This window comes from Labrus mixtus, chromosome 6 (assembly GCF_963584025.1).
Source record: "Labrus mixtus chromosome 6, fLabMix1.1, whole genome shotgun sequence".
Classification (NCBI taxonomy): domain Eukaryota; kingdom Metazoa; phylum Chordata; class Actinopteri; order Labriformes; family Labridae; genus Labrus; species Labrus mixtus.
The window spans coordinates 13787922-13806856 of record NC_083617.1 but is presented as its reverse complement, the minus strand read 5'-3'; the positions used below and the strand labels follow the sequence as shown (position 1 = coordinate 13806856).

General features: G+C 40.5%; 3 protein-coding genes across 6 annotated transcripts in view; 1 reads left to right on the top strand and 2 right to left on the bottom strand.

Annotated features, from left to right (window-relative positions):
• The window catches only part of camkmt (calmodulin-lysine N-methyltransferase), a 106433-nt gene extending 103516 nt beyond the window's left edge, over positions 1-2917 (bottom strand). The window contains exons 1-2 of one of the 3 annotated variants that reach the window (XM_061040115.1): positions 2817-2917; positions 2547-2721 (exon numbers count right to left, since the gene is read on the bottom strand). In XM_061040115.1, the coding sequence (XP_060896098.1) occupies positions 2547-2708 (162 nt within the window). In that variant the 5' untranslated portion in view covers positions 2709-2721; positions 2817-2917. The remainder of the gene's footprint in view (positions 1-2546; positions 2722-2816) is intronic. The other 2 variants (XM_061040114.1, XM_061040113.1) reach the window with 2 other exon arrangements.
• A 118-nt stretch (positions 2918-3035) lies between these two features.
• prepl (prolyl endopeptidase like) lies at positions 3036-10238 on the top strand. Its single transcript, XM_061040105.1, has 15 exons — positions 3036-3369; positions 4075-4200; positions 4389-4455; positions 4734-4908; positions 5042-5130; positions 5238-5364; positions 5438-5654; positions 6075-6266; positions 6469-6681; positions 6895-7070; positions 7238-7454; positions 7693-7842; positions 8068-8194; positions 9181-9269; positions 9788-10238. The coding sequence occupies exons 1-15, from the start codon at positions 3238-3240 to the stop codon at positions 9863-9865; spliced, it is 2175 nt and encodes a 724-aa protein (XP_060896088.1). The 5' UTR covers positions 3036-3237; the 3' UTR covers positions 9866-10238.
• slc3a1 (solute carrier family 3 member 1) lies at positions 9930-17797 on the bottom strand. Of its 2 annotated transcripts, none has more exons than XM_061040106.1 (11): positions 17475-17797; positions 16370-16693; positions 15879-16058; positions 15635-15777; positions 15414-15539; positions 15133-15252; positions 12692-12816; positions 12237-12438; positions 11212-11394; positions 10585-10710; positions 9930-10471 (listed from the first exon to the last, which is right to left on the bottom strand). In XM_061040106.1, exons 1-11 carry the CDS (start codon positions 17551-17553, stop codon positions 10040-10042), a joined length of 2040 nt encoding a protein of 679 aa, XP_060896089.1. In that variant the 5' UTR covers positions 17554-17797; the 3' UTR covers positions 9930-10039. The 2 variants fall into 2 exon arrangements, with proteins under 2 accessions (XP_060896089.1, XP_060896090.1); XM_061040107.1 differs by lacking the exon at positions 17475-17797 and adding an exon at positions 16813-16924.
• Between the last annotated feature and the right edge of the window lie 1138 nt (positions 17798-18935).

Below are 18935 nucleotides of genomic sequence, written 5' to 3'. Positions count from 1 at the left end.
CAGGTCTGCCATTTTTATTCTCACTACAGAGGAGTGATGTCTTCTAGGAAAACTCACACACCAAACCTCCTCTGGTGCTTGATTCATGTTATATTTTGACCAAATCACAGCAGAGATGTTTTAAAAGGTAGAAAAGGGCTCTAATATGTCCTCTTTAAACAGTAAACCATCTCACTGGCTGAAAACTCTTTGTAGAATTAATCAGGCTTGTTTTCTTCATTAGTAGTTTTAGGTTTCAGTCCAAAAGACAAAAAGTCATCCAGTAAGACTATGATATACAATTGGGGGAAATACAGTTTTCACAAATTCTACATTTTCAACATCCTTATGGGGCCGGTTTTGGGTTTTAACTTAATGCAACAAGAAGACGGAATAACTAAACTACTGCCATACTACTTTTACTTAAACCAATGATTGACTGGATAGATAGATAGATAGATAGATAGATAGATAGATAGATAGATAGATAGATAGATAGATAGATGGCTGGCTGGATGGATGAAAACAGCTATCATTTGTCACAAATCTAGAGAGTCAGACACAAATCTTGAGACAAACCACTTACTTCATCAACAACCGTTGGGTTGTGATTTGAAAAAATATCATGCTTTTCAGATGGGGGTCATGTTTTGGGAGCAGTCTTCTAGACTTTAAAAAAATAACAAATGTCTTCACAGTGGTTTGACTCAAACCTAGTGGAAGGGTGCAATGTGTCAATGTGCAATGGGCAAAAGTCCACCTTCCCCACCAACAGCATTGGGATACCCCAAAGGTCAGCACTAGGTCCACTGCTATTTATTAATATTTATCAACGGCCGACCTGAGATCTTTCCTGCAGTTTGCAACCAAATGTATGTTGACGATATAGTAATCTTTAAACGTATCTTTTTCTATGCATACAAAATGTGACATAGAAACATTTTTTTAAAATAAATAATGAGACCATCAATGTGGTCGAAGATGTCAAGTATTTAGGAATCCTTCTGGACTCACACCTGCGATACGAAAAACAAGTGAATTCCACATGCAAAAAAGTTAAATCCGATTTCAACTGCTTCAGAATCATCCAAAAGTATATTTCATTTAGCACAGCCCATCTCTACATGCATGATATGATCCTATCACCCATAATTGTACTACATTACTTCTTGGACCCAAGCCTCACAAACAACTTTAAAACCGATAATATCTTATAACCAGACAATACTAATCATGCACAAAAATACTATAAGACGGCACCATTGTTGTGTATTAGAGAAACATAATATGTTTCGCTTTGAAAGCTTCATTGGCTACTGGAATGTCAAATTATTTTTGAAATGTTTGCATGATCTAGCCCCTTTTCTGTTTGATGAATTTCTAACAAGACGTCAGGATCAACACACAGGTTTCAGTAGAACAGAAACTGTTGCATTCCAAAGCATAAAACCTCATTTGGACAATCAGCCTTATTATATATATTATATAGCCTATATTATAGGAGCAACAGTTGTGGAATGGTCTACACCCTGAGATGAATCTTTTTTAAATAAAGGAAATCATGACTGAAGGAGAAATAACATTGTTCCCACATGTAAGCTCACATGTAGTCTATGAATATAGGCTTCTTTATGTATTTGCATTTTATCTGTTTTGCATTTATAACTTCGCTGTATTCGTCACTGTTCTGTATGTTAAGGTATTTTTTTTACTGATTTCTACATGTAACTTCCAAAAGCCTCCTGTGGACAGGTGTTTTAAATTAAAACTTTGCTGCAAACACTAAGAGCAGTGCATCTGAGACTTGTGCAAGGTTAAATGTTACAGCACAAATGTTACTGTATGTCTATTTAAAAAAAAACAAAAAAAAAACATATACATCTATCTATCTATCTATCTTTCTTTCTTCCTTCCTTCCTTTATGCCCAAGAAGGAAAATATAAGGACTGCAATAAGGGCGGCAAGAAATGTTGTCAGCAGAGTGTAACGTCTGTGTAATGCCCATCTATGGGAAAAAGTCAAAGCCCTGCTTTAACAGCTGCTACTCTGGTGTGTGCATGGTGCTTGTGCACAGCCAGACAGATTCTGTGACCAGAACAGAGAGAAAGATCCCAACTGTTGAAAAGATTACTGTGCAGATGGCAGTGCTTACTTACATGTAAAACAAATACTTGTTGATAGAAATACATAAGCTGAAGATTTAATGTTGCAGGGTTATGTTATTTCAAAGTAAATACGAGTGTTTTTAATGACAACTTAAATAGTTAAAATGCTCAACAATATGAATTGGCTTTGAGTACAAGTAACTACTATATAAACATCACAGTACAGCTTCAGTTCAGGGATTAGTCAACATTTTTTCGTAGACAAAGTTATGGAAACATTACAAGGAGATAGGGACTGGATTCTAAAATATGTTCTCATCACTTTTATTATTATACAGAGTTAAGACGAGCAGTAATCATAAACAAGAGAAAACCACAATTCCATGTCCAGAAACACATTATGATCATATGTTTGCCAATTATATCTATGGAGGTTTGTGCCCTCAATGAGGCTGGCATTACCTGTCTCAGGAGAGTCCATCTTGCCTTTGCGACGTCTGTAGCACCACAGGTCCCAGTCCGGGAGGTGTGGGAATTACCTGCGCAGGTGTCTTCATTAATTTTATCCCTCGAAGGCAAAGCCGGCTCGGTCTCCTCTGGAGGAGCGGAGTAGTCCCTCTCCATTTTATCTTTGAAGCTGTGGACGTAAATCAATCTTTTTTTATAGATAACTGAAAGTAGAATGTCACAGTTAGCGGTACCAATTTTGTAATACAAAAACAAAGCTTTTACATTTCACAAAAACAAGGCAGAAACCATCACGAATTTGGGCTCGACTTCTTACATCCACAATAGATGTATGGTACTTCCGTACACTTTTGGAATTCAAGGCATGACAGTAGATTAACGAAACAATCACGCTCGGTTTACAATTACAGTAGGCAGCAGCGCTTTTCGGGGTTTGATTATTTTGGTCTGGCAGTGGTAACTACGTCATCAACAGCCGGCTTTGTTTAGGAAATCATTACACGTGCAATGGTCCTAAATGTACAACCGTTCAGCATGGTTGTTTTAGCAATTTAACAGTAATATTCTTGGCTGAAATATAATGTATTTTTGTTTTATACAACATGGTTACGGTCTACGTTGCTGGTAGAGATGTTGACTTAAAAACATAAAACCTACAGGCTAACTTATCTCTTGAATCTTCGCAATGTCTGTCATATCGTGTCTGCTGAGTTTGTCTCCTCGTCTTCTTTCAAAGTCTGGGTTACGGTTTTGCGAGCTCCCAATTTCCAAACGGATGACATGGCTTTCCGTGCCACTACAATGCTGTTACACGTCGGTAAGGGCGTTCAGTTAACATCAATATTGATATGTGTTACTCACCTTAGGCTTGACTTAATGACAGACTGTTATCCCATCTCCTCGATGACGTAAGGTCGTTCAATTTCAAATTCAACACTGATGGATGTGGCTGGCTGTCGTGACACCTGTTCCCTTGCTCATGTGAAAGACCACCAAATCACACATGCACGACGATTGAGCTGGACAGGCACTATTCTGATTTACTGTATATCCAAAAGACTCAAATTAAGTATTTCAGTCATTTTTAAAACATCCTATTGTCAGTCATCATATTTTCTATTATAAAATACGTCAAAATAAACAATTTAGCCAATCCCTTGAATCTGTAAGTTTTACCCAAAACGGATTAGAATGTAATACTCGATGTTGTGAATTTGAAAGTGGAAAAGACCATGGTTTTCAACAATAACATGTCCAGGCTTCATGCATATTATTCCCAAATTGAACTATATCTGCTAAACATTTCATTTATGAGCAACATCATTTTTTATTATAAAATAATCGTCTGATGTAAATGTGTTTAATACATGATAGAGGAAAAAAACATAGTGACTTAAAAGCTTTATACTAGTGTATTGAATGTTTTACTAACTCCTCTTGTGTAGGTTCAGTGTGTTCCTCAGTGAGCCTTACAAAAGTTAAAGAATTCTTTCCATGGTTTATAAAGTGAATGTAATTTCAGGAAGCTTCAAACTCAGTTGATAATCCCTGCGCTGGACTGGAGAGGTACAAGGACCTGCAACAGTATTTTAAAAGGAGACTGAAGGCAGCATACCGCAGGTTTTCAAACACACCTGTCGACTCAGTGGTAAGGCTTCTCTGCTTTGGATATGGCATATATTAAGGAAACCAACATTGACTCCTGAGGAACATATGGGGTCCATTTCTGTTTTGAATCAGTTGTTTTGAAAATGTAAATTCCAGTGGGCCAGCTGAAGGTGTTTGTGAAAATCCCCCCAAAAATGTTTCTGGTAACTTTAATTTGTCTTGAAACAGGTCTGCGGACATAGCCACGTGTATTTCATTGAAGGTGATGGCATCTACAGGATGGACAACAGAAGAAGTATGCACCTAAATATGACATGATGTTAACAATTTAGAAAGTTGAGAACAGGTACCTCAGATGTTATTGCTTTCAAGTGAACTGAATAAAACAAAAACGTTTTAATTCAGGACAGGAGAAAACCCAGATGTTAACCTGCAGTATGAGTTCCTTATATGACTCTGTTCTCACATCTGCATCAACCCCTTTGATTTGATCCATAAGGTACATACATACAGGAGATACATTAGTAGCCTTCCCACTTTGACAATCACTTTATTTTCTCTCTCTGAATGTAGGTAAGCCAGAGCAGGTGCTGAATCTAGGACATGTCTCTGTACAGGAGGAAAAGACGAGTCCGGGTAATGAAAAGAGGAAGAAGTGGGTTCAGTGGACCGTCCAGAGAATACGTCTGTCCCCACAGGAAAAGCATCTTGCTGCCACACTTAAAGCAAATGACAGAGAATGGATCAGGTGAAACCCATAGAACAAAATTAAAACACAAAAATAATCTTTTGTGCAGCAGGTATTTTTCTTAAAAAGTTGAGTTTTAAACTGTATTTGTTACTGATTTAATAAAAGAATGATTGTCTTTTTAAAAAAACAGGTGTGTAGTTGTGAGTCTTGAAAGGAGTAATTCTTCTCCTCTGGATCCCCCGCATGTTTTGTTAACATTGGACAAAGTCTTTACCTTTGGTATGTTGTACATAGTGTGGACGCTTATAAAACATATTTAAGCACTAATAGTGCACTGGCTAAGCTAACAGGATTTTTATTTTGTGTCCTTATCTGCGTGGGTGAAGAATGGGCAACAGACCAGGTCCTATTTTACACAATTCTTGAGGGTCTACGCTGCAGCCGAGTGTTTCGTCTGGACCTGACCTCTAGTGGAAGCAGGATAACATCTGTGTATGAAGAAACGTATCCTGAGTGAGTGTAACAGTGTGATATGTAGGCTGTCACTGCCGCCAAAGCATCTCTTAATTAACCAACATCTCCACAGTGTGTTTGTGGAGGTTGCCCTTTCCAGAGACCGTGAGGTTTTGAGCATCAACTGCAACAGCAGGACCAGCTCAGAGGTGCTGCTAATTGATACAAATACAACACATTTAGAGCCGTTTCTGGTTCAGTCACGCCAGCTCAACCTCCTGTACCACGTGGAGCACTGGAGCAGGCGGCTGATTATACTGGCTAATACAGGCCGTGGACAGGAATATCAGGTAGAGTTTTTACTAAAAAATGAATACTGCCAACATGTTGCAACATTGCTGTCTCTAAACATTGTGAATAATACTGATTAAAATGGGGCTTTTTATACACTGTATGACACATGTATACACATAACTTTGTACATTCCAGACACAATACTACTACTACTATTATTACACATATACTCTTGACATATTGTAAGACGTGCAACATTTCAAATCATTCAAATAGTTTTGTCTATTTTGGTATCTTTTAATTTGTCCTATCAAACAAGTAACTGTCAGCAACTTGTTTCTGTTTTGGTATCACCAAGATTGTCTCTTTTGGAATAAGAAAACCCTGCAGATAAAATAAATATTACATTTTTTATTTTTTGAAGACATCTATTGTTTTCTCTACCGAGGAGATTTATTCTTCTTCGTTCTCATTAGGTGATGCAGGCTCCTCTATCTCAACCCTCCGTGGACTCCTGGGTGCCTTTGTTCGTCCCTGAACCGGGAACTGTTATCAAAGACATGGATGTAGTGGGAGACCACTGTGTGTTAGCTGTAAGAACATCAGCCGATGAATTTGTCCTGACTGCTGTCCCTTTAAACCATCCCAACGAAGCATACACTGTAGAGGTCAGTGTGACGGAAAACCTTTATGTCTTTGCATCTCTTCCTGTTTTTGCTAAAAGTATTATGTCTCTTTATATTTCTTGACATACATCATTAGAATTCCAGAGATATGTTTTAATTTGCCACTACATATTTCTCATGGACAACAATACAGATCTTACTTACAGAAATGTGTCTTCAAACTTTCTATTTCAACACTACCAAGCTCCCCTCTTGGGCCTGTGCCATCACAACAAAGAAACCAAGCATAGCAGACCCACGTGGTGTGTTAGAGTTCTTGATTTCATCACCAGTCTGCCCCCCTGTGCCCTACGGTCTACACGTGGAGGATGGGTTACTGTTATCTGGCACTGAGAATGGGTCCTCCCCAGAGAACCAAGATAATTACACCACCACACGCTTAGAGGCCCGCAGCCAGGTGAGAACATATGAGACTCATGCACACAAACTGAAACTCAATCAGTATTCAAGAAAGTATTGTGTTTTAAGGCTACACTATTGTCTAATAAAGACATTAATAGTTCTCGTGTTAATAGTAATAATCAAGCACATATCACACACATATCCTCATACATACATCTTTTTTTTTTTACATGTAACATCTATCATTCTCCTGTCGTCTTCTCTGCAGGATGGTACCTCAGTGCCAGTGACACTGATGTATTCAGCACATGTGCAGGCTTCGAGAAAGGCTCCATTACTGGTCCATGTATATGGAGCTTATGGCAGAGATCTCAACATGGAGTTCTGCCCAGAGAAACGCCTGCTGCTAGAGCAAGGATGGGCTCTGGCCTTCTGCCATGTCAGGTAACATATCACCTCCACAGCAGCCTTAAAATTCACCCTTGTGGCTCAGCAGGTTATTTGGTGATTATGCTGATGGAGGGGTCTATTACGGATCATTAACTCCTGAGTTCAAACTGTTGTTTGTGTTGAAATAATCTGTGTGTTTTGTATGCTAATACATCTTCCAGAGGTGGAGGAGAGCGGGGTCTTTCCTGGCACAGACAAGCTTGTGTCGAGGGTAAGCCGAGAGCAGTGGAGGACCTTGAAGCCTGTCTCCATCACCTTTTCTCTTTAGGAGTGTCCTCTCCCTCCCTCACTGCCCTCACAGCCTGCAGTGCTGGGGCTGTGCCAGTGGGAGCGCTGTGCAACAGACACCCACAAATGATGCGGGCTGTCACATTGCAGGTAAGACAGCACATTTTTTGAGATGTGTGTGTGTGTATGTATTGTCTTGCGTCCTGTAGGTTTTTGAGTCCTGTGTGTTCCTTAAGAGAACTTTAACAGAGCTGCTTTTTGCAAATGTGTAACCTTAAACTACAAGTCAGGCTCTGTAGTCATTACACCACAGAGCCTCTTTATTACACTTTAAACCCACACAAACAAACAACCAATAGTGCCATATTTGTTTTCTGTATGTGTCAAGGCTCCTTTCCTGGATGTGTTGGGAACTATGGAAGATCCCAGCTTGCCTCTGACTCTGGAGGATCGAGAAGAATGGGGGGACCCAGTTGGAAACCCAAAGCACAGACTCACCATCTCCTCCTACTGTCCCCTTCACAACATTACTCCTCAGGTATGTTCAATGAAGACTTTGAAAATATAACTGAAGGAAAATGTTGTTTTTCTCATATTTTACTGCGTTCACTAAAATTGCCTCTTTTCTGTATTCCAAGTTCTTTGAATGTTTGCCTTTTTATGTGATGAGGAATGCTTTAAGAACTTTTGCTAAGTATAAAAATGAGAAAGTACTGAGGACTTACTGTCTGTGTGTTTGTGTATTTCTCATTGTGTGAGCTAGTGCTACCCATCCGTTCTGCTGACGGCCTACAGTGCTGATGCCAGGGTTCCTCTGGCGGGTGTTCTCAAATACACCAGGCGGATAAGAAATGTCATTAAAACACATTTTTCCAAGGAGCCAAAGTCAGGTACATCTGCACATACACTCCCACTCATGCTACCTCTACTAGTTCATCACTTGATGCCATCGTGTGTGCATTCCAGCATGGGCTTTCAACTTGTTCAACATTGTTTGAGGTGTAATATTCATATCATCAAGGTTGAAATAGTTCATGGTCAGCTCCCAGTAGTAGTGTCAGTGTGCATGTCTGAAGAGAGAGCAGTAACAAACTCAATTCTGTTTGTCTGGGGAGTTTGGTAATAGTATTATAAGTTCATGACCAAGTCATGGCCTAGGTCACCGTGTGTGTGTGTGTGTGTGTGTGTGTGTGTGTGTGTGTGTGTGTGTGTGTGCGCGTGCGTGCGCGTGCGTGCGCGTGCGTGTGTGTGTGTGTGCGTCAGCGTCAGCTAATTGCTCTTGTTTCCCCTTAGACTTTCTCTTTCTCCCTCTCACTTATAATCTGTCTTCACTGCATTGGTGCTACTCCTCTTTACACCTCCCTCTCTCTCTCTCTCTTTGCTCTCTCTCTCTCTTCCTCTCTCTCAGTACACATTATCGCTCTCTTTCCCTGTTGTTCAAGCACACATGCACCAAGAAGCTTAAGTGTCTGTGTATGTGTGTATGTGTCTCCCTAATCTGTCTCTCTCTGTACTCAGGAGTCTTTGATGAAGTAATGATGGCATAGACGCATGCAGGCGGCAGGGCAGGCCCATTAGCATGGTAAAAAGATAGTGTATCAGCGTAAGAGATTAGACGCCACAGACTGGGAGCTGTCAAGGTCAAGACCGCACGTGTGAAACAGCCCACACCACAGAGACGGGGGGTTGGGGGGGGTGTGATGGATAAAATATAGGGGTTTGAGAAGAAGAGTAATATCAGATGGGAGAACAAATGAATAAAAGGAGAGTTAAGACTCAGTCACAATAAATGGGAAGAACTGGGGCCGCTGGGCGTAAGGAAGGGATAAGAGAAATCTGTCTCTGACCTTTGTGTCTGTCTTCATCTTTCTTTTAGAATTTGAACCAGTGCCAAATGTAGGTCTGAATATTCAACATGGGTCAAACCACGTCGGACCAGAAGACTTTGAACTAATGCTGGAGGAGGTGATTCACTGTGCTACAAGGGATTTTAATTGGTTTTATGTTTAAAGCCAAATAATTGAATGTTTGCTTTCAAATAAACCCACAAATATATGATGTGGATAAAACTGAATTAGCTCAGTTTGATTGATTTCTGTCAATAAGTATTTTTCCCTATTGACAGTTATCAACCCCTAAATGATAAATATTAATTTAATTAAGAGTTTTCTAGTCAGGTATAACGCAGGTTTCATCTGATTTTCTAAGTTGGAGACGCTGAAATACAGCAAGGCGATTGGAATTTCCACCCAAGAAAATGTCTTTAATTTGCTGTTGACATAACCATCAGCTGCTAAATCCGACCTGTTCTTAATCACTTCAAACAGCACTAATACTGTAGGTATAATGTTGATATCAGTTTAGTATTTTTAATACAACCCAAACCTTTCTACACATATTAAGAACAATCACATGCTTTTTGTTGGCTGAGTTGAAAGGTGCAGACTGACTAATACGCCCTCTGTGTTTTCTCTCCAACACAGGAGGCACTCAAGCTAGCATTTCTATACACAGAGCTGAGACTGGAGCCACCTCGACTTCCAAGCAAGAGAAGGAGATAGCAAGGTTATAGGAGGATTACTAGATGATGCCCAGTATGAGTGGAAAAGAAGACAACAATCACTGTCATTGTATGCAATGGTCTTTAATGAGATATAAATCCCTTACAGAGGAGACACCAAAGAAGACCCTTAATTACTTAAAACTGTAACTCTTATTGTCATTGTTCACTCATTTTAGCATTTATAAAGTATATCAATGACCCTCATATAGCAGGCCTTCTCTGAGATGTAGCACTGTCCAGAGTGGTTGGGATTGAACCGAGTGTGAGTGGAGTACTTAATCACCAGACCGACCCCTGCTTCCGTCGGGACATGAGACTTTCGCAACACCTTGCCATTATTTGCTTTGTTAGTGCTCATCAGCACCTCCAGCTGGTCTGGCAGCTCATGAACAGAGGAGAGATCTGTGGTCACTGATTCTTTCCCGAAGTTAAGCACAATAAGGAAAGCTTGATCAAGCCCGTCCAGCTCTCTGATGTAAGAGAAGACATTGGCATCAGTGTGGACGTAGCAGAACCAACCGCGGTGAAGTGGGAGCTCTGACTGACGCAGTGTGTTCAGGAAACGGTACTGAGCCAGAACAGAGCCTTCATCTTTCTTCTGAACCTAGAGGAGAACGATTGGGAAAGGAAAACATAATCAATAGAATAAGACTGAGCAAGCTCTGGAAAGATGTTGAAGTGGCCAGATGATTCTGAAAGAAGAGTTCTGCACCGTACCTCCACATTGACAGTTCTGTAGTCAGGATGCACAGGTAACCAGGTGACGTTGGCTTTGTTGTTAAAGCCTGCGTTTGTGTCATTACTCCACTGCATCGGAGACCGCTGAGGGTCGCGACTCAGACTCTGCAGTGAAAGGACAGGAATAATGATGTCACTTTTGCTTCTTCGGACAATGAGCAGTTTGGCTACTAATGAATACAGACAAATTTAGGTACTCTATGTCAGGTTTAAAATACAAAAAACCTTCAATAAGTTCTACCTTTATGATGGTTCATTGTTTGTTTTTGTCAAATGACAGGTATTTAACACTGTTGCCTTGTTGGCTGCATATTGTGATATAAAGACATGTTCAACATGATTTGTTTTTGTCACTCTTTTTGCCTTACAAATGATGTACTGTTAAATAAGTCACTGTTAATGTACCTACTCTACCTGGTGTTTGCAGCCAAATCCAGGACAAGAGGTTGAGAAATTTAAAGGATAAAAAAAAAGTGTACTTAAACAGTTACATTTGAAACTGAGAGTACAAGATTTGAGCTTGATTTCTGTCTTGATTTCTCAAACTTCTGCTCCACTTTGAAATGGTTTTATAGTGAGTACTTGAACGTTTGCTTCGGTACTGACTGAATTGTATTTTCCAGCAGGGTCCTGTATCTGACTGTCGGTGACATTAATGTTCTCCATGCCGATCTCCTCGCCGTAGTATGTGGTGGGTGTGCCTGGAAGGGTCAGCAGCAGCATGTTGATGACACGGATATAGTTCTGACCAGCACTAGAGGCAATTCGAGGCCTGTCGTGGTTCCCAACCTGATAACAGTGGAGGTGAGAAAAATATGAAGGCATGTGGAGGCATGAGTGAAATAAGTCGCATACAAGAGGGCAACGTGAAATGGATCAGGAAAAAGTCAGGGATAGAAAAGATTGATAAAAATGAGTGGCTTGCTGAGGTGTATGAAGTTGAGCTTCTGGGTATCATAGAGGAGTACATCTGAATGAAACAATCATTGAGCTGTTTGGAATATCTTGCTACAAACTGTCATGCTCTTTCATGGAGAGGTCAGTGAAGTTAATACATCAAACACTTCTCTATGAAAAAGAAACAATGATGTGAACGTAAGCTATCCCAGAAGAAAGGTCAAGCCTAAATATTTACTTATTTGTCTGTTTGGTGCAGATGTCTGCATCAAAAGGTGAATCCTTGCACTTAATAAATTGCAATTTAAAAAAAAAATAGCTTCTTTATCTACTTTATCAGACATTGATGTTACTGCTTTAATTTAGATGATATAACGGGTCAACGCTAGTTTTGGTATTTTTGTGAAATACCACAATCTCCAAATATTAAGATTCATAATTCAAAGTAATGAGAGTTAATGATGTTTGGTCGTAAAGCAGAGCATCTGATACATAATACTCCCAGTGGTTGTAAAGGACAACTGAAAAGAATAATGGAGAAACAATGTCTCATCACACAAGATATTAAGACTGACCAAGCAGTACAGAGTCTTTTGATTAATAACACAAAATAGAGCCCTAATTTGGTGGTATGATTTCCACGTCTAATGGGAAAGATGTGATCAGGGATAATCAACATACATGAGTCTTGAGAAAAAGTCGCTTAAAAAACTTCTTTGACTGTGGTCACTCACCACCCAGTTGGGCCATTTTCCCTTGGGCATGTTGCTCATCCACAGGTGGACCAGATGTTGAGCCCACAGGCCGCTGGTGTTCTGAGGCAGGTCCAGCAGGTAAAAGTTAAATGGGAAGTCACTTTCTTTCACCTGTGGGGTGCCGTAGTACATCATGGTCTTGTCCACCTCGTGATAATCGTATGATTCAGACACCATGAACCTGGAGCGGAGTTTAAAAAAATAAGTTGTGTATGAAAAAATGGAAACTGATCCTGAGCCATAAATTGTCAACATCCTAGACTCGTGTGTGAAAATGATTCTCTATCAGCTTCCATTCAGCCAAATTACATCAAACTCGTGTAAGCCAATAAGCGTTTAATTAAAGAAAAACAATTTCATTTTAATTTGTATCCAGCGAGTCAAACAAGTTTAAATCACAATTCTATGTAATACAAAACAAGACTTGGTCAAACCTGTATCTGCCAGGCTCCCGGCTGTAGGTGTCCATATCAGCCCTCCACTCCCTCAGCAGGTCATGCAGGCCGAGCTGACTGGTGGTGTAGTCATGGTAGAGGTCCCACTCTGTAGTGACTAACTCCTGGATTGTAAGGAGTATACAAATTATGTCATGGAGCCAGTATTTCATGAATGTTCTAAAGTGAGTTGTCAAAAGCAGGCTTGCATTTGCTCCCTCAAAATAAAGCTTCCTACCGGAGATCATTCATTAAATTGGATTAAAAAAAAGTGCAACTGTTTTCTTCTCTGCAAGTTGGGGTTTAAGGGAGCTTGGATGTTAATGCGTTTCTTTGTCAGGCCAAAGCACCGGGTTAAGTCAACGGCCCTGTAGTGAGGAAATGTGTGCAATCCGGATACAATGAAAGTGGAGGACAAGTAATAATAATAAATCAATGCTGTTTTGTGAAAAGAATGTTAAAGAATGATTCAAAGTGTTCTTCTAGGGTTATTGTAACATTAAAGAGGATTAAACCCGTTTTCCACCTTTTCAAACAGTCCCCCTGTGGTCTAAATGAAACATCTGTGCTGTGCTTTGGTCAAAATATAACATGAATCAAGCATTAGAGGAGGTTTGTGACCCTGTATAAACCAGCTATGAACAGTGTGTGTGTGTGTGTGTGTGTGTGTGTGTGTGTGTGTGTGTGTGTGTGTGTGTGTGTGTGTGAAATGAGCCCCCTCTGAGTTTCACATCACTCCTCTGAAGCAAGAATAAAAATGTTGTTCTAGGCTGCGGGTGGAGTCCATGGGTGGAGATATCAGGGGAAGGGATTTTTTTTTTTACCAGAATCCAACGTGTGACATCACAAGTTGAGCAATTTGAAACGGAGCCCTTTTCTCTGTGTTGTAAGACTTATGCAGACCACAAACAAAGGACTGGGCGGGTTTATTTCAATTTTTTTGTGGGTCGGTAGACACTCAGGCTACACAAATATATGTTAAAGTGAATTTTTCATAATATGTCCCCTTTAATAGCGTTGGTACCAATTTGACCCAATACAAAAAAGGGGACATGTAGAAAAGTTAGTCTTTTAAAATAATATCTCTAGGCAAATTAATGTGAAAGGGCCCTTATGGGACCACAAAGTACAGTGCAAGGCAAGTTAAATGAAACATGCTGTGTCACTGGACATTGACATGATACTCCTTAAATCCTTAGTGTATTTGTTTTTGTGAGGGAGTAACTTAAACACAGATAAAATACAAAGGCTTCACAAAGCCATGAATGAATTTACTAAGGCTGAAACATTAACCACAGAGCTGACATGCCGCCACATGAGTAAACCACTCAGCCAACTTCTAGTAAATCTGTTCTTTTCATTGTTCTATAACCCGCACTAATCCACTAAAGCAATAATGATAACACAGATACACAGATAGCTGCTCACTCGTGATTGGCTGCATCATTTCACAGGCTACAGCAGAGTTGTTCATAAACACATGAAAGTCAACGTGTGATGCCTGACAGTGACTCTTATTATGTTCAAACATCTTTATAACCCTAGAGATTTCATTTTCATGAGAAAGGCGCTTGATGAACTTGATGTTAGAGCCGAGGGATAAATGACATGTGTGCTTTGCAATCTCTCCCTCTCAGCTGCTGATAATCTTTGTGTAACAATCAGAGACTCTTAACATATCTGAACTTTGATCTGCTGAGCTCAGAGAAAGAAGAGATGTGAAGAAAGCTCATTGGAGCTCTAACAAATGTTGTTTGGGTCTTGTGCAACCAGAGCAAACGGAAACAGAATGTAAAATGAAACCTTTCTAACAGATGAGACAATTATATGAAATTGTTCTAATTATTCAAACTAATCACTCAATCAGAAAGATAGTCTTGAATATTTGATTTAAAAAAAAAAAAAAAAAACACTATTGATGTTGATTCAAAACCACAGAACCAAACAGGTTGGGGGTCTTTTAGCAGTGTCACTAAGTGGTGGTGACTGTCTCCCTCCCCCTGAACTGTACCCCTCCAACTGTTTCTTCTTTTGTCCAAAATCCAACCAGTCAATAAAATATAATAATGACCAAAAGAAGTCAACAAATACCCAAGTTCAAGACATTTTGCTTGAAATGGCTGAAAAACTACCAAATAGTTGTCTCCTCATTTTCTTTGGATTAACTAATGTTCCTGAGGTCGATTTATACAAAATGGTTACTACAAATGAAAAGAATTTTTCAGGCACTGATGATATCACTGACTGAGCTTGAAGCTTTGCCTCACATGACTTGGAATGCGTTTGTCATACATGCTCAGCCATTTATTGCCGATCCATTTCAAACAGATCAGGCAGACCTTCCCATTTGTGGCTGCCACGTCAAGTCAATGTGCACAAAGCACAAAATACAAAGTGAGAGTGGGATGTCTTGACATATGTACTGCAGGGGTAACACTCACTGGAGGTTTTTTTGGGTCCACCTGAGGTTCGTCCCTAAAATGTGCAGCCTCCAGGATGTGTTTCACTGCATCCATCCGAAAGCCATCGACCCCCTTCTCCAGCCAGAAGTGAATAATATCCTTGGTAAAAGAAGAATTGTTATAGTACTGTCGTAATTGAAGAGACTTATTAGTTGTACTTTGTACTGTGTGTAGGGTTTCGCCCGAGATAATTTGGGATCTGATAATAAACAGAGTGTGGATAATGCAAATGAATCGTGTTTGTGGTCATGTAACCTTACTATCATCTCTCTGCGAACATCTGGGTTCCTGAAGTTTAGGTCTGGTTGCTCCTTGAGGAATTGGTGCAAGTAGCATTGTCCTCGGACTTCATCGTAAGTCCATGATGAGTTCCCAAAAATACTCACCTGAGAGAAAAAGATGATGGAAACCAAGGAGAAGTTTAGACAATGAGAAACTACCTCTGCGATGAAAGGTAGAGAATACCAGTTCAAACACCAACCCAGTTATTTGGTGGTGCAGATGTATTACAGTCGGCCCAGACGTAGTAATCGCTGTAGTGAGGATCTCTGGTCCGGCTCAGGTTGAACCAGCGGTGACGGTCACTGGTGTGATTAGGAATAAAATCCATGATCAGCTTCAAACCTGGCAGAACAGAGAGAGTCAGAGGAGTAAAAGACATCAAGTTAAATAAAAACATGGCTCCCACCACGAATCGTAAAAAAAATCTGTACTGCAATTCACACCTTTGTTGTGCATTTCAGCAAGCAGATCTTCAAAGTCCTTCATGGTTCCGAAAAGTGGGTCAATGGCGCGGAAATCCTCCACATCATAGCCGAAGTCCTTCATAGGAGAGCGGTAGAACGGACTGATCCAGACTGACTTGATGTTAAGGTACTGGAAGTGGTCCAGCTGCTCGAGAACACCTGCAGGACCCGAAACAGCACACATAAAGACCCTGCAGGACTTATCCCCGAGACCGGTCAGACGGTATAAAGATACTGTAGCATGGCGTTATATGTCATGGTAGAAACGTAGCAGGGATTGATTGTTAGTCACTGAAGACTTTGGAATAAACATCTCACAGTTTATCTTACAAATTACGAACTTCCAGGCATAGTTGAAGGTATTATCTTTCAAGATATGAAGCGAAATATTTTATTAGTTTCAAATATATTAAGATGTGGGAAAAAAAAAAAAATGTCTTTATCAAATATGAGGTCAAACCACATCGTACCTTTGAGGTCACCGACTCCATCTCCGTCAGAGTCTTTGAAGGAACGTGGGTACACCTGGTACACCGGGGAGGCCTGCCACCAGCTCAGACATCCTGGCGACAGCGCTATCACCGTGACTGTAAGCGCCACGAGCGCCAGTGTGCAGGCCACCATCAGCCAGAACAGGATCTCCCGGGGTACTCGGTAACGGGCCTGAGAGGAGTATAGCAGCAGTACCTCTTTTGGCATTCCAGCGTACGGTTTGATCTGCGTGTACTCCTCCTGTTCCGGATCCAGCTTGACCGCAGTGGACACCCGTTTCTCTCCGGGGACGGTGTTTGTGACTAAAGTTAGAATGATATTCACAGAATCAGCTTTTTCAGGTCAATAACTCACGAGCTGAACAATGCTTTTTCGCCAAACCGACATCTCAATCAAAGTAAGGTAGACTGCAAGCTACAACCTGATTTTCCTCAAAACAAGCCGTCCTCCGAGCGTGACAACGCTGGCCAACATTGGGCAGCTGTGGTCAGTGGTAGAGAAGGTCAGGGGTTCGATCCCCAACTCCTCCTGCCGGGCAAGACACCTAACTCCAAGTTGCTCCTGCTGCTTCATGGTCATATGTATGAATGGATTAGTTCATAGGCTACTGATGTGTAAATGAATAGGTATGACCTGCACTGTAAACACTTTGAGTGGTTGGAAGATAAGCTACACAAGCTGAAGCTTTTTACATTGGCCTCTATGCTCAGGTCTGTTCACAGGCACAGTCTGCAAACACTGGAAAAAGGGTGCTACAAAAACATTCAATTACTTCATCCTGGATGTTTGTAGTGTCAATTAAATCACTTTAAATGTTTCACTTAATATTTTTTTTCGGTGTTGCAATTTGCAGACGGTCCCTGCACATTCCAGCCACAAACACAGGCCGATTTTAAAACTGTCACGCTCGGAGGACGGCTCGTTTAGAGGAAAATCAGGTTGTTGCTCGCAGTCTATCTTACTGTGATTGAAAGAAGTGTCGGTTTTGTAACAGCTGATGAGTTATTGGCCCGGAAAAGCCGAATTTGTCAAAATCTTTCTAGTATCACAGAAATGCGTTCGTGTTGTTCCCTGTAGACTCACCGCTTCCCGCATCCTGAAAGCCCGGGTTCCTGGTGCATTCCCCCAGCTCCAAACTACCGGTGCTTTTTCTATAACTCATTTTATTTAGATTTCTGGATATGGAAAACCTCAACAACCCGCCGTGCTGGCTCAGCTCTTCTTAAAAAAAGACCGAGTGACTTACAGAGCCAGCAGTAATTTAACTGGTCTTAGAGGGTCAGAGTACACGCGCTGCTGTTTCTTTCTCTCTCTCTCTCTCTCTCTCTCTCTCACACACACACACACACACACACACACACACACACACACACACACACACACACACACACACACACACACACACACACACACACACACACACACACACACACACACACACACACACACACACACACACACACACACACACACACACACACACACACACACACCAGGGCCACCTGAGGAATGCGGGAAACTACAGTCGGATTGGAATGGTTGGAGATTAACATTTCATCTTGCAGTGCAGGCTGGGAAAATCAGACGAAATCTTGCCCTTTACACACTGAAGTAAAAGTAAAGATACTCAAAAATTACCCAGGTGGCCTAGGCTTCAAGAGGTGGGGTGTCAAAACACTAAATATACAACAGCATGAGTTTTAAGCCTGCAAATTAACCCAAAACTTTTCATTTGAATTTTTTTTGCATAGGCCTACATATCATAGTAGGCTATTTTCAATTATTGTTACAGTGTTAAAATTAAAACTAGCAACTATTTTCATTGTAGTTTTCTTCTTTAATAGTTCCTCCAACACTGGTGAAATTGTAGTGTTGGATAATAATCACAGATCAATTACACAGAGCCCCTCTTTCTCATTTTTGGACACCAAAATAATGCTCGTATGTATGCTCCCAAAATAGTCAAACTGACAAATCATCTGGAACTCAAACAAAAGAGACTGAGACTCTAACCAGTTTCAACTTAAATCCATCATTTATTGACGTTTATGTTCACTGTATGGTCTGTAACATCACATTAGCATACTGGGAAATTAGTACAGGAAGAAGGGATGGTAATACCCTTTGTGTTTCAGAAACCTCACCTCCCTTTAGTCTCCTAAAAAGTCAAAGGTGAAGGTGAGTGGGTTATAAATTACTTTCAAATCAGCTTATCTTTACCTCATTCGGTCTCAAAATACAGCATTTTTTAAAAGAGCTAAAAAGCACAGGAATAAAATAAAAATAATAAAAAACAAGTGTGGAATTTATCACTGCCATCACACATCAGCTTGTATAAAAAGAGTGAGCAGAGAGGACAGAAGGAGAAATAGATCACATGTTGATTTCTATCCTTAAAAGCCCACATGAGGAATGTCATCTTATTATGTCAACTGTTGTGTAACTGTTTCCAAATTATTCGCTGGCCTGTTGCGGTCACAGTCAATACGCAACATCAATTTATTTTTACTCGACATATTCAAAGTCAGGGTTAAATTATTCAGG

Excerpts from the sequence above, each read along its gene's own strand:
- prepl (XM_061040105.1), top strand. The coding sequence starts at position 3,238 with ATGTCTGTCATATCGTGTCTGCTGAGTTTGTCTCCTCGTCTTCTTTCA. Across the intron at positions 3,370-4,074 it reads TACAATGCTGTTACACGTCG|GAAGCTTCAAACTCAGTTGA; the intron begins GTAAGGGCGTTC and ends ATGTAATTTCAG. Across the intron at positions 5,365-5,437 it reads TATGAAGAAACGTATCCTGA|TGTGTTTGTGGAGGTTGCCC; the intron begins GTGAGTGTAACA and ends ACATCTCCACAG.
- slc3a1 (XM_061040106.1), bottom strand. The coding sequence starts at position 17,553 with ATGAGTTATAGAAAAAGCACCGGTAGTTTGGAGCTGGGGGAATGCACC. Across the intron at positions 15,253-15,413 it reads ATGTTCGCAGAGAGATGATA|GATATTATTCACTTCTGGCT; the intron begins GTAAGGTTACAT and ends TCTTTTACCAAG. Across the intron at positions 12,817-15,132 it reads TGGACCCAAAAAAACCTCCA|GAGTTAGTCACTACAGAGTG; the intron begins GTGAGTGTTACC and ends CTTACAATCCAG.